Source organism: Gigantopelta aegis, chromosome 13 (assembly GCF_016097555.1).
Source record: "Gigantopelta aegis isolate Gae_Host chromosome 13, Gae_host_genome, whole genome shotgun sequence".
Classification (NCBI taxonomy): Eukaryota; Metazoa; Mollusca; class Gastropoda; order Neomphalida; family Peltospiridae; genus Gigantopelta; species Gigantopelta aegis.
The window spans coordinates 22,581,777-22,604,260 of NC_054711.1; the positions used below are offsets into that span (position 1 = coordinate 22,581,777).

Sequence of the window (22,484 nt, forward strand, 5' to 3'; positions counted from 1 at the left end):
TTTGTAACCAAATAATTTTCAGAGTGTATTAGATTGATGATGTAAACTACACCAAAAATTTAATTTATTGTTCCATATTTACAAAAAAACACAAATAAACGTCACTGTATACAAGTTAGTCACATGACATGCTGTCAAAGTTGAAGGTTGTCAAACATGGATTTTACACATTAGAACATTCGTTTAATAGTGTGTGAATCCACCCCTGGCGCGAATACACTCGACACATCGTTGCCTCATGCTGTTGATCAGACGTCTGAAGAACTCTTGGGGAATGGCCTGCCACTCTGCCATAAGAAGTTGACCCAGATCATGAAGGTTGGCCGGAGGGGCATGGTTATCCCGAACTCTCCTGCCTAATTCGTCCCAGGCTTCTCTATTGGTGCCAAGTCAGGCGAATATGCTGGCCAATCCATCCTGGCTATACCTTGTTGTCTGAGAAAGTCCGTTACCACCCTGGCGCGGTGGGGTCTGGAATTGTCATCCTGCAGAACTGCCCCGCCGCCAATCTGCTGAAGGCCTGGGAGAACCAACGGCCGGATAATCTCATTCAGATAGCAGATTCCATTCAGATTGCCATCCACCACATAGAGGGGGGTCCTGTGGTGGATAGAGATGCCGCCCCACACCATGATGCTGCCACCACCGAACCGGTGACATTGTCTAACGTTAACGTCAGCGAAGCGCTCCCCAGGACGTCTGTAGACATGAACCCGACCATCGTTGAACTGGAGACTAAACCTGGACTCATCAGTGAACATCACTCGACCCCACTGAACACGTTGCCACCGCAGATGAAGCGTGCACCAGTGACATCTGGCCGTTCTTTGACATGGTAGGAGTGGTGGTCGAACAGCCTGGCGACGACAACATAGATTATTGGCTCTCAGACGATTGCGTATGGTTTGATCAGACACTCGAGTTCCAGTCGCAGTCCGCAGATTGTCACGTAATCGGCGTGCAGTGGTTGTGCGTTGACGTAGAGCCATATTGGTGATGTAGCGGTCCTCTCTATTTGTAGTGCTTCGGGGTCTTCCCGAACGTGGACGATTTCGAACAGAATTCGTTGCTTGGTACCGTTGCCACAGTCGGCCAACGACACTCTGACTGACACCAAGTCTCAGAGCAACATTTCTTTGCGTATTGCCATCCTGAAGCCAAGCAATAGCCCTTCCTCGATATTTGATAGTCAGTTGACGTCGTACCATTGTCGAATTTGGAGTGTGCACTGTACACGAACGCAAGCTCCAATTATATGGAAATTCAGCATTGGGAACATGGAATACACAAGCAAAGCGTGCAAATGAAGCGCTTAGTGAAAAACCAAGTTATCGGCACTTAGCAGACCTTTCGCTTTCGCCCTAATTTACGTGCAAATGTAAGCATGTTTTCGCCATTAGAACTAGTCGACAGTGTCAATGACAGTGGATTTTAATTCATTTATGGGTTGCTTAGACCCACTTTCGTCAAAATGGAACAATACCATGCGTGACATTATGGTCTAGCTAATATAATTGACATTCAGAAAATAATGTCGAAAATATCGTCTGACCCTTAAATTCTTTTGAGTAGTATATACTTTGAGGTAGGGGTTGTAATACTGATATTTATGGGTCATAGTTTGGTTGATATATTGTATATATATATAGTGTTTTTAAACACAAACGTTAACATGGTCGCCTGCAGGATTTTATTTGTTATAGTACAACCTCGAACCACTGCCTCACAAAGATTGATAGATCTAGCCATCTTGAGTGTCATGGTATCCAACCAACTTTGTTTATAGATAAGATATACAGTCCATTCTGCCACAGGATGTTTGGGAATACAAGACTGCTTAATTCCATGTTTGGTAGTGCTCTGTGTTATTCACTTCCCAAAGCAGTGTAACTTACCAATAACAAAGTTTGTTCTGTTTTAACAACACCACTGGAGCACATTGATTAATTAATCATCAGTTATTGGATGTCAAACATTTTGTAATTCTTACATGTAGTCATCAGAGGAAATCCGCAACATTTTTACTAATGCGGCAAGGGATCTTTTATATGCACTTTCCCACAGACAAGAAAGCACATACCACAGACTTTGTCCAGTTGTGGTTCACTGATTGGAAGGAAAACCCCAATCCAAACAGATGAATGTATCCACCGAGGTGGTTCAATCCTGTGACGCAAGCACCTGAAGCGAGCACTGAACCGACTGAGCTAAATCATGGCCCCTTATGTGGAACAAGGAAGGAAATGTTTTATTTAACAATGCACTCAACACATTTTATGTATGGGTATATGACATCAGACATGGTTAATGACCACACAGATATTGAGGGAGGAAACCCGCTGTCACCACTTCATGGGCTATTTTCGATTAGCAGCAAGGGTTCTTTTATATGCACCATCGCACAAACAGGGTAGTACATACCACGGCCTTTGATATACCATTTGTGGTGCACTGGCTGGAATGAGAAATAGCCCAATCGGCCCACCGGCGAGGATCGATCTTATACCGACTGCGCATCAAGCGAGCGCTTTACCACTGGGCTATGTAGAACAGGCCCAGATAGAGGGAACTGGAATCTACACATGCATACGTGTAGCTCAGTTTGTAGGGCACTCGCCTCAGGTAATTTGGTTGTAGGATCAAACCCCCATGGTGGACCCATTTTCTTCTTCTTTTATCCCCGTCCCTATTAGACTAGCATGACTAGTGTATTGAAGTCTATGGTATGTGTTGTTCTGTCTGTCGGGGAAAATGCTGCAAATGAAAAAGTCAGAATTATCAAATGTTTGACATCCAGTTTAGCAGATTCTTAATAAATCAAGATTCTCAAATGGTGGACTATGTTAATCAAAACAAGGCTTGGAGTGTGTGGGAGGAGGATGGGGGTGGGTGGGGGTGGGTGGGGGTGGGGGAGCTATTGGTTTCCCATATGTTTATCCATCTTAGGGCTCGAACCTTTGTTGTCTTTTGTAATTTTGAAAAGTTACTTAAATTACACTTTATACGGCAGAGCTCTGTCACCTATGTTTTTAGATTCCAATAACCCACGATTCACCACCATTACCCAAATGCTTTGCCGTTTTTTTTATTCCCAATTTTAGATTAAAAACCCCCAGTCTGAATGTGAATAATTCCCATTTTCTGGGCAGTGAATTTTTTGGTATGGCGCTATGGAATTGAAAAAAAGAAGAAAGAAATGTTTTATTTAACGACACACTCAACACATTTTATTTACGGTTATATGGTGTCAGACATATGGTTAAGGACAACACAGATTTTGAGAGGAAACCCGCTGTCGCCACTTCATGGGCTACTCTTTCCGATTAGCAGCAAGGGATCTTTTATTTGCGCATCCCACAGACAGGATAGCACAAACCATGGTCTTTGTTGAACCAGTTATGGATCACTGGTTGGTGTAAGTGGTTTACACCTACCCATTAAGCCTTGCGGAGCATTCACTCAGGGTTTGGAGTCGGTATCTGGATTAAAAATCCGATGCCTCGACTGGGATTCGAACCCAGTACCTACCAGCCTGTAGACCGATGGCGTAACCGTGATGCCACTCAGGCCGGTCTTTGGAGTTGAATGCAATCACAGTCAATAGGAGGTATGGGGGGGGGGGGGGGGGGGGGGGGGGGGGGGGGGGGCTCCCCCAGAAAGATAATGAGTTAACTTTAGGGTTAGGGTTAAGAACAGCATACAGTTATGATAAAAAAGTAATTAATTTTGTCAAAAGTTAACTAAAAAAAAACAAATCTGAAAATTGTTTTGGGTATATAGTGCCATACCTGTTTTACCCTCTGCAGAAACCATGCTGGGTTTTTTTTTTTACTTTTGAACAAATAATTTATTTTAACTTCGCTTAATACAATATTATTTTTTTAATGAAACAGAATGTTCCCATTTTTTTTTTTTTTGAAATGACGCTAAAATTCCCAAAGTCTGAAGTCAAATTTTAGAAATAAAAGCCAGTAATCTGGTGACATCATCTACACAGACTACCATGAAACACTGAGTGACTATGCCTGGTTGACTTTATCTAGTTCTCCAGCCAGTGCGCCACGACTGGTATATCAAAGGCTGTGGTATGTGCTATCCTGTCTGTGGAATGGTGCATATAATTTTATAAAACATCCCTTGCTATGCTAATGGACAAAAATGTTGCGGGTTTCCTTTCTATAATACGATATGTCAAAATGACCACATTTTTTTTACATCCAGTAGCTGGTGATTAATAAATGTGCTCTAGTGGTCTCCTTTAAACAAAACAAACTTTAAACAAACTTTAGTTGACTTTAATGTTGGTTTGTATACTGTACAAACTCCAAAGTGTGTTTTAGTTGATCAGTAGAAGCATGTTCTTTTTGTGACGACAGGGGCGAGACGTAGCTTGGTGGGAAAGCGCTCTCCTGATATGTGCAGTTGGTTTAGGATCGCTCCCTGGCGGTGGGCCCATGGGGCTATTTCTCATTCCAACCAGTGTATCACGACTGATATGTGCAGTTGGTTTAGGATCGCTCCCTGGCGGTGGGCCCATGGGGCTATTTCTCATTCCAACCAGTGTATCACGACTGATATGTGCAGTTGGTTTAGGATCGCTCCCTGGCGGTGGGCCCATGGGGCTATTTCTCATTCCAACCAGTGTATCACGACTGATAATGTGCAGTTGGTTTAGGATCGATCCTTGTCGGTGGGCCCATGGGGCTATTTCTCATTCCAACCAGTGTATCACGACTGATATGTGCAGTTGGTTTAGGATCGCTCCCTGGCGGTGGGCCCATGGGGCTATTTCTCATTCCAACCAGTGTATCACGACTGATAATGTGCAGTTGGTTTAGGATCGATCCCTGTCGGTGGGTCCATGGGGCTATTTCTTGTTCCAACCAGTGTATCACGACTGATATGTGCAGTTGGTTTAGGATCGCTCCCTGGCGGTGGGCCCATGGGGCTATTTCTCATTCCAACCAGTGTATCACGACTGATATGTGCAGTTGGTTTAGGATCGCTCCCTGGCGGTGGGCCCATGGGGCTATTTCTCATTCCAACCAGTGTATCACGACTGATAATGTGCAGTTGGTTTAGGATCGATCCCTGTCGGTGGGCCCATGGGGCTATTTCTCATTCCAGCCAGTGTATCACGACTGATATGTGCAGTTGGTTTAGGATCGCTCCCTGGCGGTGGGCCCATGGGGCTATTTCTCATTCCAACCAGTGTATCACGACTGATATGTGCAGTTGGTTTAGGATCGATCTGTGGGCCCATTGGGCTATTTCTCATTCCAACCAGTGTATCACGACTGATAATGTGCAGTTGGTTTAGGATCGATCCCTGTCGGTGGGTCCATTGGGCTATTTCTCATTCCAACCAGTGTATCACGACTGATAATGTGCAGTTGGTTTAGGATCGATCCCTGTCGGTGGGTCCATTGGGCTATTTATCATTCCAACCAGTGTATCACGACTGATAATGTGCAGTTGGTTTAGGATTGATCCCTGTCGGTGGGCCCATGGGACTATTTCTCATTCCAACCAGTGTATCACAACTGATATGTGTAGTTGGTTTAGGATCGATCCCTCTCGGTGGGCCCATCGGTCTATTTCTCATTCCAGCCAGTGTATCACGACTGATATGTGCAATTGGTTTAGGATCGATCCCTGTCGGTGGGCCCATGGGGCTATTTCTTGTTCCAACCAGTGTATCACGACTGATATGTGTAGTTGGTTTAGGATCGATCCGTGTCGGTGGGCCCATGGGACTATTTCTCATTACAACCAGTGTATCACAACTGATATGTGTAGTTGGTTTAGGATCGATCCCTCTCGGTGGGCCCATCGGTCTATTTCTCATTCCAGCCAGTGTATCACGACTGATATGTGCAATTGGTTTAGGATCGATCCCTGTCGGTGGGCCCATGGGGCTATTTCTTGTTCCAACCAGTGTATCACGACTGATATGTGTAGTTGGTTTAGGATCGATCCCTGTCGGTGGGCCCATGGGGCTATTTCTCGTTCCAACCAGTGTATCATGACTGATATATCAAAGGCCAAGGTAGATGTATACTGTGCTATCCTGTCTGTGGGATGGTGAATATAAAAGATCATTTGCTACTAATGGAGAGATGTAGCACATTTCCTCTCTTAGACTAAATGTCAGAATTACCAAATATTTGACATCTATTAGCACTTGATTAATAAATCAATGTGCTCTAGTGGTGTCGTTAAAACAAAACCAAACTTTTTAACTGTCAGTTGGCCCATTTGGCTATTTCTCGTTCCAGCCAGTGAACCACAAATGATACATTCATGTATATCAAAGGCTGTGTTATGTACTACCCTGTCTGTGAGATGGTGCATATAAAAGTCCCTTGCTACTAATGGAAACAAATTTGCAGGTTTCCTCTCTAAAACAAATTGTCAGAATTATCCAATATTTGACATCTATTATTTAGCACATGATTAATAAATCAATGTGCTCTAGTGGTGTCGATAAACAAAAACAAACTTTTTAACCGTCAGTTGGTCCATTTGGCTATTTTTCATTCCAACCAGTGCACCACAACTGATATACACATATATATGTAAATCAAAGGCTGTGGTATGTACTACCCTATCTGTGAGATGGTGCATATAAAAGGTTCCTTTGCCACTAATGGAAAAGTGTAGTGGGTTTCTTCTGTAAGACTATACATCAGTTACCAAATGTTTGACATCTATTTAACGATTAATAAATCAATATGCTCTAGTGGTGTTGTTAAACAAAAACAAACTTTTAACTGTCAGTTGGCCCATTTGGCTATTTCTCGTTCGAGCCAGTGCACCGTGACTGATATATTAAAGGCTGTGGTATGTGCTGTCCTGTCTGGGATAATGCATATAAAAGATCCCTTGCTACTAATGTAAAAATGTAGCAGGTTTCCTCTCTTACACTAAATGTAAAAATTACCAAATATTTGACATATCCAATAGCCGATGATTAATAAATCAATATGCTCTAGTGGTGTCGTTAGTGTTTTACTTTAATATTGGTTTGGGTACTGTAGAAGCTCCAATGTCTTGTTTCAGCTGTTAAATGTTCATTTCGTGATGTCACAAAGTCGGTTGCAATTTACACGAGTGTCTTATGTATGTCTTAGTAGTCTGTGAAACATGTTGTGTCAATACCAGAATCTGAGAGAGCGTGGTGTGTATTCCCGGTTGTGGGCAGGTGTAAATATCACACGCAGAGATAGCAAATATCACACGCCGAGATAGCGAATATCACACATTGAGATCGTAAATATCAAACGGACAGACATGAAAATGTCACACTGAGATATCCACGAAGTCTCTACCAGTGCGTGTGTCAGTTTCACAAAGTCGTTACTTAATCACCGCATGAAATGACTAATAAGCACTTAAACCAACAGTGGGGTTCAGTTTCAAGTTTAAAGAGCTTTAAAATATATATATATATATTTTGCTTTATTTATTTATTTATTTATTTATTTATGTGTTGGTTTTGCTCAATTATTTTGCATAATAAATGCTTATATTTATACATGTATTTTTCTTTTTAATTTGGGTAGGATAAACATTAAAAAAAATGCATAACCAATCTTCATTTTGGAAATACAGAAAAAAGAAGAAATTATGAAATTTGTATATAAATGTATGTGTGTGTGTGTACATATGTACATGTGTATAAATAAGTGTGTGTGTACATGTATGTACATAGGTATGTACATGAATATAAATAAAGGTATGTGTGTGGGTGTGTATGTGCGTGTGTACATAGGTTTGTACATGAATGCAAATAAGTGTATGTGTGTGTGTGAGTGTACATGTACATGTATATAGAGGATAATAAACGAGTTACCAGTTATTATCAAATTTATGTCCCGAGTGAAATAATTTTCAGTTGTCACGAGCTTTAACGAGTGACAAATGAAAATTATTTCACGAGGGACATAAATTTGATAATAACTGGAACCGAGTTTGTTATTCTATTTATTACCTCAGCTATTTTTTTCTTCTAAAAACCTTTATTTCCCACGCACATGCACGAAGGCCAACCTGTATAGAAATGATGTAAACCACTAATTACGCACTGTTCTGAGAATTACTATAACGGTGTAATTTAATCACGTTCATAGATAATTAAAAAACACACAAGTTCTCTTTACTCTGCTTCAAACTCTATAATGAATTGCATTAAAATGTCATTTTGTTATTAATTTAACACCAAAAACAGAGACCCGTAAACGCAAAGTCTTTAAATTACATGACGTTATTTTGGGTTTGTCAAATTGTAATGACGTCATATTTAGTACCGACAAAGTCATTGGTTTGTAAGCGTCAAATTGTTCAATAGTATTGTTAAACCAATGCAGAATATTTCTCACTGAGAAAATATGGAAAATATTTTCCCTGTTATGAGTGACCGCTGGGGTAATAAAGTATATTTAATATATTTTTCTTTTTATATTGGGTAGGAATGAAATTTTTATAAATTTATAACCAATCTTCATTTTATAGAATACTTCCAGAAAAAACAAGAAATTATGAAATTTGTATATATAAATAAGCATGTGTGTGTGTATACATGTACATTTTATATACATTTTGTACTTACATACATTACTAAATGCCCTGGAGTTGACAATTTTTGTTAAAAAAAATTTTTTTAAATAACTACATTTAATCCATACCAGTGACATCACACTATTGTTCTAGGTGTAGATTATTTTTCAAGAATCAACACCTGTGAAACAATGCAATTTGAACTTTTTATGCATTCAGGTCAGGGATTTGAACCCACTACTGACAGAACGTATTCATTGTAAACAAGTATGTACACCGGTTTAGCCAACAGTGGTTTAGCCCACGAGGCTAAACATCTGCATCATCAAATAAACATGTATTTTAAGTGTTGTAAATCTGATACCAGTGATAGTAATATATTCTACGGAACACAGCAAAGATTGTTGAAAATTAAATCAGATATCGGAGATTACACACGTTAACCATGTGCATCATGCTTAATGCCAGCCATCCACTACCAAGGATTTCCTGACCGAATCGTTCAGGTTATAGGTCCGAAATTATCACTTGGTTTGGGGTTTTATTTTTGTAAATATTCTTGGCCATTTTAACCAATATTTTCATTAAAAAAGATAAAATAGAAGTTAATTTAGCAATGACGTAATTTGTTTTAATGAATAATCGATTAAGTTGGAGAATGCACTCAGAGGTGTAGATTCATGAAAGATAATTAGCTTGCCCCTACGGGAATCTACACCCCTTCGTACATTTTCCATTGTGTAATTCACTTGGTCTGTTGTATATATGTGTATATATATGTATATATATATATATATATATATATATATATATGTATATATATATGTATATATATGTATACATAGGCCTACAATTTGCATTATCACTGTATCTCGAACGTAACGATGGCACCGACGGCAATTGCCATCTTTGAGATATTAATTGTCGTTTGTAGAGATCATCACCCACGGCACAAAAATGCTGTCGGTACAGCTCCTCAACAATGACAAACTCTATACACCTGATGTATATTATCTGCCAGTATTTAACATACAGCAAAATAACCTTTCAGTCATGTTTATTTGCTGTAAATGTCACTTTGAAAAGAAAAAAACAAATTGTCAAAGGCGAGTTCAAAATTGCTGTCGGTGGGCTGTTTCACCATTGGCAGTTCTTTACAAAATTGCTGTGGGACACAAATTCAGAGCCCTGCTTTGAGCAGCAATTTCCATTGCTCAACACTCATATCAACTGTGGAAAGTACACATAATTATGTTGACTGCATATGCCTGATGGCAAGTAATTCATGAATGTATATCATCTAGTATTGCCGACATGAATTTAATTTTTAAAACTTCTGTCATTATGACCTTAAACTTGGCAAAAGGGCGGGATATAGCCCAGTAGTAAAGCGCTCGCTTGATGCGAGGTTGTCTGAGATTGATCCCTGTCAGTGGGCCCATTGGGTTATTTCTCATTCCAGCCAGTGCATCAAGACTAGTATATCAAAGGCTGTGGTATGTACTACCCTGTCTGTGGATGGTGCATATAAAAGATCCCTTGTGGCTAATCGAAAAGAGTAGCCCATGACGTGGCGACAGCAGGTTTCCTCTCCCAGTATCTGTGTGGTCCTTAACCATATGCCTGACGCCATATAACCTTAAATAAAATGTGTTGAGTGTGCCGTTAAATAAAACATTTCTCTCTTAAACTTGGCAAATTCCTTTAATAGGTTTCAAAATTAACATGCAAACCATGGTCGCCAGCAGGGCCAGTTCATAAAAAATCTTACTGGTCCTTCTCAAATTCAACTAGCCCTCTAAGTATCACACTGAAATTTAACAGCACAGCAAAAATCAAAACTAGCATGTTTTTTGTTGAATAATGACCATGTGCTCACAGTATAAAGTCCGTTTGCATCAAAAGAAAACCGATGAATTTGCATTTAACTTCATAATGAATAAAGTTAAAATTCATATAAAAACATGTTGTTACGTTTTAAACCATTACCAACTCAAATAAAAGAAAAAGAAAGAAAAGAAATAATTATAAATAAAAAGGTTAAAGCAGAGTATGACAAATATTTTGAAAAGTCACTAGCCACAGGGCTAGTGGGTTTGTGAAAACCACTAGCCCACCAAGATAAAGCACTAGCCCAAACTCCTGGTCAATTATAACTGGATTTTTATATAATTTTTGTAACATTACACATTTACGAGTATAACAGTAAAATAAAACAAACACTTAAATCATGTTGTAACTTTCAGGTTTTTGTCGTGCCGTACGTTTTGTCTTTTGTCAAGTGTGATCCATCGTCATTGTCCCGTTTTTGTTTTTGACCCCCCCCCCCCCCCCCCCCCCCCCCCCCCCCCCCCCCCCCCCCCCCCCCCGGGGAAAATTAATTGAGCAAACTCTTGGTTGGTATCTAAAAACAAGATCAAAATAATTAAATTTAAATGAGGGTACGACAGTGTCGCAGGAACGGTGATGCCATATACAGGGCATTATTCCGTGTCAGACTGATATCAAAAGAATATAACGGCGACATCTAATCCGTTGTTAATTGATGAACAAAAAAGGTATTATCTTGTATCGGCAGCTATGACGTTTTATCCAAACCGATACACGTAATAGGCCAAGCCGAGTCATTGCATATGCGGTTACCATTAAAGTAAATTGTTTTCCTGATTGCCGATAACCACATGTTAGCGAAGTGTTAAATTAAAAAACAATAGGTAAATAAAACAAACACTGAAATTCAAAGCATGGCTGGGGTTTACTTGATTGAGATTAACCTGTCGTCGCGATTGATGATTTCCAAGTTCTTAGCCTAAAACATGTGCGAGATTAACGACCACGTGACGTGTCTAACCAATCAAAACACGCATGTCATTAGACTTTATTTGGCCTCAGACCACAATTAATTTCGCTATATGTTTCTATATAGCCTTAGTGGCTATAACATTTTTATTAATATCAGCAGGCCCGTGAAGTTTTGTATGTACCTTTGCCTGCATGGGGGACACATACCCTGAAAAGGACAACCCCTGTTGTCCAGCTCTTTCTCCCAGCATATTGGTTTAAACAGACACACCCTCTAAACCAGGCCGGAGTACACCCATTTTACACAAAAAGCACTACTTTTGCATGGGCCGGAATTACCACAAACAAGTCTTCAATGTCAACAAGTTACACATGTTTACAAACTACATGCTATCCCCTGTCACTTCAGTCAAACAGTTGCCACTTCATAGCTGTCTGCCATGAAATAATCACAGTCAAACAGCAGACTACTTGCGCGGTGAAACTTCCCGATTTTGGACAACCAAATGGGAAGATAACTGTAATCTGAGGCCATTTCCTGTGCCAGAAACTTGAAAGGGAAAGGTAAACAATGCATGCTGTAACTGTGACGATGTAGAGATAGCATGTTACTGCAGTTTGCAGACCTAGCTCAAGTGGATTATTATTATATACTGATTGCGTTGTTGATATTATTCGATGACAAACGTCACAATCAAATTTATTAAACGAAATTTCAGCCGAGAGAAAAAGAAAGAAAGAAAACAAAAAACCCACGATCGAGCGATGACGAGAGGAGGGGGGAAACCACTAGCCCGCAGGGGCTAGTGGTTTTGCGTTTCTAACTAGCCCGAACTTAAAAACCACTAGCCAGGGCGTCGGGCTAGCGGATTTGTCGAACTCTGGTTAAAGTACCATTAAATTATACATATTAAATTTCATTTTTTAATACGGGGTGAAGGCAAAATGCTACAACAGCCAAGGTATGCTGCTTGACTTGTATTGTCTCTTAAGTAGAAAATAATCCAATACAAAGAGGCTAAAGGTAGAACTTGCGCGTGCTTTAGTAAACTAGTCTGATAGTAGCAGTCCTCTTTGTGGCGATGCAAGAGGAATGGAATAAACTCTGTGACGATGCAAGACGGGTGACATCCCCGGTAAATGATTTCCTCGAGAGTGGCGGTTTGGTCACCCAACGGACTACCTTTGTAAAATTCTTAGTCACCCTTAGCCAATAAAAGGCGACCAGACGACTGCTAATTTTCAACTCTGCATTAATCTAGTTATACCAGTAATTACATTCTTGGTTAATATTGGAAAGGTGGAAGCAGTAAAGAAATGTGTGAGACAAGTAATTTTTTTTTATACATGAAGGTAATAGTTAGTTTGTTTTGTTTAACGACACCATTAGAGCACATTGATTTATTATTCATGGGCTATTGGATGTCAAACATTTGATAATTTTGACATATAGTCTTAGAGAGGAAACCTGTTACATTTTTCCATTAGCAGCAAGGGATCTTGTATTCACTTTCCAACAGACAGGACAGCACATACCACAAACTGATATAATACCAGTTGTGGTGCACACGTTGAAATGAGAAATAGCCCAATGGGCCCACTGATGGGGATCGATCCCAAACAGACCGTGTATCAAGTGAGCGCTTTACCACTGGGATATGTCCCTCCCTTGAATCTGATACGGAAACAAACATGCCAAATAAATATTTTTATATCTATAGTAAGAGTTCAAAGCAAATCAGTGACTCACCCTGTTGAGATTGTTTGCTACATTTAGCTATTTGTGCAAATATCATAACAAACTGAATCTTTCAAATTTGTTGGCCAGTCTGACGACATTTTGTTGAGTATCATCACATCATTATTTGCAGGCCAATAGCTAGGATTTTTTGTGTTTGGGTACAGATGAATTTGAATGAATGAGCATGGAAGGTGCAAGACACTAAGGGGTCTGGGGGCATCCCCCCCCCCCCCCCCCCCCCAAAAAAAAAAAAAAAAAAAAAAAAATTGAAATCTAGAGGCTCTGAAATATCATTTTGCAGCCATTTCAGGGAGGTTACATACCAGTAAAACCAGTGAAAACATTGGGCCTCTTGCCTCCGCGCTAACTACGGCCCTGATTTGCTATACAAGTTTCAGAGATCACTACATACATGTAATTCTAAAACATTAAATATACCTATGCAAAGAATTAAGGGATCACAGAAAGACTGTCTGCGGTGAATGACTGCAAACATTACTCTCATCCACGGAGTCAGGGAGTCAGGACTTCTAGAATTTTTATAAAATCCACTAACCATGGGATCAGTAATTAAAAACAATTACTAGCCACAATTTAAAATTCACTAGCCCTACTTTACTTTACCACAATACAGTTTTACTAATAGTAATAATTGGATATTTCACCTAAAGACAGAGACAGAGCTTAAAACAACTCAAGATTGTGGTTTGTGGGTGGGGAAGGATATTTATATTTATTAAACAGACTTAAATGCATCATTTGACAACATATTTTTTCACTAGCCGTCGGGCATGGCAATAGTAGTTAATTACTAGCCCAATACTGTGCTGCGTGCTCAACGACCATATGTTGGACCTATTCTGACTGATCGACATCGAAATGAGCACCGACGTTTGGCAGGAAGGTATCGTCATTGGAGATTTTAACTTCTAATTGACTGTTATTGGGTTAGAGTCAGGGATGGGATGATTCAGGTTTTATAGTTTCGATTCAATTTTTGATATTTAACCAATGGTTCGTTTATTCACGATCCCTTGCTGCTAATCGAAAAAGAGTAGCCCATGAAGTGGCAACGGCAGGTTTCCTCTCTCTATATATGTGTGGTCCTTAATCATATGTCTGATGCCATATAACTGTAAATAAAATGTGTTGAGTGCATCGTTAATTTGCAGGGCATTGGGGCATTTGAGTAGGGACTCAGGAAAATTGCCATGCATGGCCATCATTAAATTTGAGCACTGATGGAGATGGTGCTAAACACATACTGGTACTCCTTTCCTTTTAGTAATTTTGTTGTTGTTTTTCTCATTTCAGTTACTACCTCAGACTACCATGAAGCCTTTATGGAGAGCATGTCACAGCTAAAAGATGTAAGTAAAATGAACTTTTACAAAAAATCAACTACAATCTTAACTAATATCAGGTTTTGTTTTTTTTTAAATAAAAATTATATACATGTGTATATATATATATATATAGTTACAGCGAGGCTCAGTCCATGTTGTGTATTCCTTACATGTATATTTTTTTTCAGTGTTGCTGGTACTGGGGACCTCTCAGTTACAGCGAGACTCAGTCCATGTTGTGTATTCCTTACGTATATTTATGTTTTCAGTGTGGCTGGTACTGGGGACCTCTCAGTTACAGCGAGGCTCAGTCCATGTTGATGACGAAGCCCGATGGGTCGTTTCTGGTCCGAGACAGTTCCAGTGAGAACTACATCCTTAGCCTGTCCTTCAAGTGTATGGGAACCGTGTGTCACACGAGGATAGAGCACCACAAAGGTGGAAGTTAAATATCTCTTGTTACTAGTATAGTGTACAATATTTACATTAAGATAGAGCAACATTAAATATCCAAGTTGCAGAAAGAAAGAAAGAAATGTTTTATTTAACGACGCACTCAACACATTTTATTTACGGTTACATGGCGTCAGACATATTGTTAAGGACCACACAGATTTTGAGAGGAAACCCGCTGTCGCCACTACATGGGCTACTTTTCCGATTAGCAGCAAGGGATCTTTTATTTGTGCTTCCCACAGGCAGGATAGCACAAACCATGGTCTTTGTTGAACCAGTTATGGATCCCTGGTCGGTGCAAGTGGTTTACACCTACCCATTGAGCCTTGCGGAGCACTCACTCAGGGTTTGGAGTCGGTATCTGGATTAAAAATCCCATGCCTCGACTGGGATCCGAACCCAGTACCTACCAGCCTGTAGACCGATGGCCTACCACGACGCCACCGAGGCCGGTCCAAGTTACAGTGTACAGATCAACATTAAATATCCAAGTCACAGTGTACAAAGCAACATTAAATATCCAAGTTACGATGTACAGAGCAACATTAAATATCCAAGTCACAGTGTACAGAGAAACATTAAATATGCAAGTTACAATGTACAGAATTACACTACGATGGAGCACCACAAAGGTGGAAATTAAATATCTGAGTTACAGTGTGGAGAATTGCATACACATTAGGATGGAGCACCACAAAGGTGGAAATTAAATATCTGAGTTACAGTGTAGAGAATTGCATACACATTAGGATGGAGCACCACAAAGGTGGAAATTAAATATCTGAGTTACAATGTAGATAATTACACTAGGTTGGAGCACCACAAAGGTGGAAATTAAATATCTGAGTTACAGTGTACAGAATTACACTAGGATGGAGCACCACAAAGGTGGAAATTAAATATCTGAGTTACAGTGTAGAGAATTACATATACATGTACACTAGGATGGAGCACCACAAAGGTGGAAATTAAATATCTGAGTTACAATGTACAGAATTACACTAGGATGGAGCACCACAAAGGTGGAAATTAAATATCTGAGTTACAGTGTAGAAAATAACACTAGGATGGAGCACCACAAAGGTGGAACTTAAATATCTGAGTTACAGTGTACAGAATTACATATACACTAGGATGGAGCACCACAAAGGTGGAAATTAAATATCTGAGTTACAGTGTAGAACATTACACTAGGATAGAGCACCACAAAGGTGGAAATTAAATATCTGAGTTACAGTGTACAGAATTACATATACACTAGGATGGAGCACCACAAAGGTGGAAATTAAATATCTGAGTTACAGTGTAGAAAATTACACTAGAATAGAGCACCACATAGGTGGAAATTAAATATCTGAGTTACAGTGTGGAGAATTACACCAGATTAGAGCATCATAAAGGTGAAAATTAAATATCTGAATTGTGATGCATATAATTATACAAGGATAGAGCACCATAATGGTGGAAATATCTGAATTACGTTGTACAATATTGGTAGAAGACCAGTTATTTGTGAATCTTCAGCTGAAATTTATGCATACCAGCCATGGCATCCTAAATACCCATCCTAAAAATAAAGAAAGATACAGGTATTTTTAGTCTCAAGGAAATTACGAAAAGGGTCATAATTATAAAGAGGACTTATTTTAAATATTTTTCAGTTAAATGATTGTCTTACTTTCATCATAATGTGTCCAAACTGCATGATTTTGGGTGCATTTTTGATCATGTTCACACCCACACAAACCACACCCAAGTGGGAGTTGGCGGATACAACACATATATTTATGTAAACTTTGCTCATCAAACGGGGCAGAATGTATTGCAACGGTAAAGGGCTTGCTTGATGGATCCATGTCGGTGGGCCTATATTGGGCTATTACTCGTTCCAGTCAGTGCACCATGTCTGGTATATCAAAGGCCGTGGTATGTGCTATCCTGTTTGTGGGATGGTGCATATTAAAAAGATCCCTTACTTCCAGGGGTTGGGGAAAATAAAATTATCAATCGGTCCCATGTGATGTCATCACTACTGGGGGGTGGGGGGTGGGGTGGGGGGGAGAGCAAAATAAAAAAAGAAAGGAATCAAAATTTAACTTATAAAAACATTTAAAAATCGGCATTTGTCAAATAGTGTTTTAAAAAATCATAGTCACTAGCCAGGATCAGTATCATAGTGGTGTCATGAATACAACAAAATATTGGCATGTACGGAAATACGATATTAATAAAAACTTGTTGGTCAATCTAGGTTTCAAAACCTTACCATTGCGTTGTTTAATAGTTATTTTTAACAGCCTCTATTAAGTCCCATACCAGTATTTATTTGATTGTTTGATGCACACAATAAAAGTTATATTTTATTTTTATTGTGTCAACAATCTCCGGTAAAAGCCACAGACAAGACTAGTAGTACCAGTATTTAGCACCAAATATGTCATGTGATCAGAACAGTCAAAAAGTCTTTATCTTTATATTTTATTGGAGTAGGTTATAACAGAGAGACACCAAAGTCTGTGATGTTTGAACAGGGAAAGTTTGTCTGAAAATAACTAGAGCTTGCCACAATAACAATTACTTCTAAGACGAATATGCGTTTTTGGAATGATGAAAAATACATTTTGGTACTGCAAAAACTGGGATGACCAAAACTTCATGTGTACGAAGATTAATATTATATTATTTCCAGGCAAACACTGTGGTTGTACATAATTATATAAATATTATTTTCATTTTCTTATACTTACATGTACCTTTTGTGACACCCAATAACTGATGTGTATTTTTGTGCTGGGGTGTCGTTAAACATTCATTCATTCATTCATTCATTTTTTCATTCTTTCATTCTTTCCAGGTGTGTTCAGTTTCTTCTCACAGCCTGAGTCCCACGGAACGTCGACGATCCGTAAATTCATCGAACAAGCCGTCGAGTTTTCACACACGGGACAGTTCCTCTATTTCCTTCGTCCACTGATTCCTGGTTCACCGCCAGTCGCAATCCAACTTTTATACCCCGTGTCTCGTTTCCTCAAAGTGCCCTCCCTGCAGCACATGTGCAGGTTTCTGATCTTGCGTTGGGTTCGCAGGGACCACATTGACAATCTGCCCGTGCCCGAGAAGGTGAAGAACTATTTGAGGGAACATCAGTACTACGTTGAAAATCTGGAGGATGAGGGGGTGTTAGTCGAGAGGGAGGAACGGAGAATACGGTCTTCGTGAACATCAGTACTACGTTGAAAATCTGGAGGATGAGGGGGTGTTAGTCGAGAGGGAGGAACGGAGAATACGGTCTTCGTGAACACAAGAGGGTGGACGTACCTGTAGCCCACTGCTAAAGCGCTCACTTGATGTGCAGTCAGTCTAGGATCGATCCTCGCTGGTGGGACCATTGGGTCTATTTCTCGTTCCAGCCAGTGCACCACAACTGGTATATCAGAGGCCGTGGTATGTGCTATCCTGCCTGTAGGATGGTATTTATAAAAGATCCCTTGCGACTAATGAAAAAAATAAATTAAAATGGTGTGAGTTTCCTCTCTATGACTACACTAGTATGTCAGAATGACCAAATGTTTAACATCCAATAGCCGATGATTAATAAATCAGTGTGCTCTAGTGGTGTCGTTAAACAAAACAAAACTTTTTAAATTGTAGTCAACCCTGCAGGGCTTGAAATATGATCCTGCAAAATGTGAAAAGCCGTCCATTTTTTAGATCTAGCGGTGAAATAAAAATTAGCCTGCTAAAATTACCAACAAATTGCATTCAACTGCTACCATTACCCCCAAAATTGCAACTAATTTTACAAGTTTGTTTGTTTTTGTTTTGTTTAATGACACCACTAGAGCACATTGATGTATTAATCATCGGCTATTGGACGTCAAACACTTGGTAATTTTGACAAATAGTCTTAGAAAGGAAACCCGCTACATTTTTTCATTAGTAGCAAGGGATCTTTTATATGCACCATCCCGCCGACAGAATAGCACATACCACAGCCTTTGATACACCAGTCGTGGTGCACCGGCTTGAACACCGACAGGGATCGATCCCAGTAAGTTTACAACAGACAGATGTATGTTCAATCAGCTCATCTTCTACTTAACTGAGACTAAGCTCACGATTCAGTTGTATTTGAATTTTGTAATGCTGTAAAATATATATCTGTGGTCCTAATTTTCCACACACTATTCCAAACCCTGGCCTCACCTTGTGGTGTCTTAGTTCCAGCCCTCTTCACAAGCTAAGCTACAGTATATTGCATGCAGTATGCTATACAGAATGGTGGTATTTCCATATACTGTAGATCCTGAAATTAATGCGATCATAATGTTATTGCGAAAAATGCGAGTTTATGTTATTCGCATTAATAATATTTCGCATTTGTATATGTGTCCCATGTTATTAAAAGATACACTCCCCCTTTTTTTAAACAGAACTAAAACAATCCATTTCATTTCATTTTAACTTATTTTCATGCTTATATCCAATTAAGGTCCAAACACGCTGTCCTGGGCACACACACCAGCTATCTGGGCTGTCTGTCCAGGACAGTGGATTAGTTGTTAGTTGGTTAGTGGTTAGTGAGAAAGAAGAGCGTATAGTGGCCTTACACCTACCCATTGAGCCCTTAAGGACTCGCTCTGGGTTGGAGCCGGTATTGGGCTGCGAACCCTGTCACTATCAGCCTGTCATTGACTAATTGTCGAATAGTTCAGCAAGTTATGTGTCACACGCTATTAAAACAAAGATTAAATTCTAATAAATTTATAAAACAACTGGAATACAATTCATCATAGACAAAACAGACTCATGGCCCAATAGTCCAGCAAGCTGCCAGCCATGTGTTGTGATTGCAGGGTCTTTGGCCACCCTGTCAAAAGCCGACATGATCCATCGAGCGTGAATGGGTTTTAGCACACTAATATTGTGGTCGATCTTTTCTTTGTTTTTACTGTTCAAGTTCCCTGCAACTGTGTTGGTGTACAGTTGAAATGGTACCTGCATGCTAATGTTTAGCCAGATTTAGGTAACTATACACATTACATAAATTATTGCCGCAAAAATATGCCAAAAACAATAGGGACTCAACAGGTTAACTGATGTGTCCACAGACATGTTAGTGAGTTGATCTCATTGAAGACGTGTGGTGTTAGGAAAGGTGATGATTCAAAGGGAGGCCACTCGCATTAATTTCATGTCACAGTTTAGTCTGCCCACCGTCACGCGCATTAATTTAAGGACACATTATTTTCAGGATCTACAGTATTTACCCTTTCTGGCACCGAATAGCCGATGTGTATTTTTGTGCCGGAGTGTTATTAATTCATTCATTCTCAACAGAATGGTAACTTGGCGTGCAAAGATGATTTCTGGCAGGCCATATTTATAGGGTCTTAAGCACGTTTCCATTTCGTATCATGTTCATATCCCGAGTGAAATAATTTTCAGTTGTCATGAGCTTTGGCAAGTGACAATGGAAATTATTTCATGAGGGACATAAACATGACACAAAATGATAGCGAGTTTACTTTCCTATTTATTATCCATAATTGATCTTAATTTATATCTCGACTCATTAAGTTGACGTTCCTGTAAGGTTGTAGTGCACCAGTCTATGACGTCACGAACTGATACTTCCTAGTTGGCGTTCTATTGGGACATATCACTTTGATATGTACCAATATATTTTTAACCATATGGGTAATACTTTTCTCAAAAATTTAAAAAAAATTACTTGCATTTTTTGTATCATCAAGGCCATGTTTGTTTGTTTCATGGTTGGCCGTCATCGATGCTTCAACTATATCTGGTGAAAGATATTTCTGAACTCTTTCTAATGCATCATCATTTTCATGCTTTTCAGTTTTATATATTTAATCCTGCGAACCTCTGATCCCGGACTTATAGTCAGTGGTGAAGTCAGTTTTACTTTGGCGGTTCGGTGTTGCAGGTAACTCTTGATCCAGCTGTACATTTTCCTGGACTGGTATATCAAAGGCCATATTTCAAACCTTCGTGATATATGATCATGTTAAACTAGTTACCTTTATCCCGTGAAAATAAAATAACGTCATCATTTTCAGGCTTTTCATTTCCATGTAAAGCGATTTTCTATTGTGGAACTGCTGTTCAGTTTGCTTTGTGGTTATGTTACATTCTAAACTGAATTGGGACATTTGGAATGTAAATGTAGTATAGAACCATAGTAAAAGTGTGTTACATGTAGGTTTAGGTAACTCACTGATTATACAAATATTATTCCAGAAATCAAACAATAAGTTATCTAGGCAACAATCATGAAAATGTACTTCCGGTTACCGAACATTTTGAAATATTGTTCCTGTAAAGTTCATAATGAGATATAGAGAATACTACATGAGCAGCTGTTAGATATTGTTTATCTTACAGTGGGTTGTTTAAAAACGAATCTAACAAGCGAAAGCGAGTTGGATACGTTTTTAAACAACAATTTTAAAGATAAATGGTATCTAATGGACACAGATGTCGTATTCTGTTTTTTTACATATCTTAAGAAAACAGTTTTAAAATAAATTTAAATGCCTTATTACGACTAAACCCTATGTACGGCCCTAGCGCTTACAGTTGACTTGTGCGTCACAGACAAGTCAATTTCATGTTAACTTGTACGTCACATAGTGATTGATTCAACCATGAGATGGTATGGTATTGGATGGTATGACCTGGTCATTACCTAGGAGCAGCCAGTCTTTAAAATGTTATCGCACATATGCATTCTTCCAAATTAAAAAAAGAAGAAGTTGTATGTTGAATGTACACATGCATAAATGCATACATTAAAAAACACTATCATTTATAAATGTGCACTAACAATCAAAATCGCACACAGAATCACACCAGGAAACAAGTATTTGGAAATTGTTGCTGTCGATACTAGAACGTGCAGTCTTGTCTTTTTTGGCTAAATTAGAAACCGTGTTACTGATAGAATCAGCAGACAATATCTAAATCAGTTTTCAATATCAAAATATATCGAGTTGATTGTGGGTCTGTGTTTATAGATAATTGTCAGATGGAGTAACCTTGTATCTGTTGAATTTATAAACTAACTCATTCATTTAAACTTATTTTCGTGCTTATCTCCAATTAAGGTTCAAGCACACTGTCCTGGGCACACTCCTCAGCTATCTTGGCTGTCTGTCCAGGACAGTGGATTAGTTGTTAGTTGGTTAGAGGTTAGTGAGAGAGAAGAGGGTGTAGTGGCCTTACACCTACCCACTGAGCCATTAAGAACTCGCTCTGGGTTGGAGCCGGTTCCGGGCTGCGAACCCTGTACCTACCAGCCTGTAGTCCGATGGCTTAACCACTGCGCCACCGAAGCCGGTTTGTAAACTAACTGCAAATGTAAATGAACATATACACATGTACGTACTGTTTTGTTATGGTGTTTGTAGTACTTACTGGTATTCAATACGGTCATGCTACTAGATGTATTTAATCGGCTCTTTATTTGTTAGAGATTTCTGTGTATATAACTTGCTAACTAGTGTCAAGTCTGTCAACATGAATATTTCTGTTGCTTTAAACAATCCTGCATTGGG

At 39.3% G+C, this 22,484-nt stretch overlaps 1 protein-coding gene across 1 annotated transcript in view; it reads left to right on the forward strand.

Moving 5' to 3' along the window:
- LOC121387070 overlaps positions 1 to 18,356 on the forward strand; it is a 24,800-nt gene extending 6,444 nt beyond the window's left edge. The window contains exons 2-4 of the mRNA XM_041518081.1: positions 14,417 to 14,472; positions 14,718 to 14,886; positions 17,759 to 18,356. Of these exons, the coding sequence (XP_041374015.1) occupies positions 14,417 to 14,472; positions 14,718 to 14,886; positions 17,759 to 18,123 (590 nt within the window). The 3' untranslated portion in view covers positions 18,124 to 18,356. The remainder of the gene's footprint in view (positions 1 to 14,416; positions 14,473 to 14,717; positions 14,887 to 17,758) is intronic.
- The last annotated feature ends 4,128 nt before the right edge of the window (positions 18,357 to 22,484 follow it).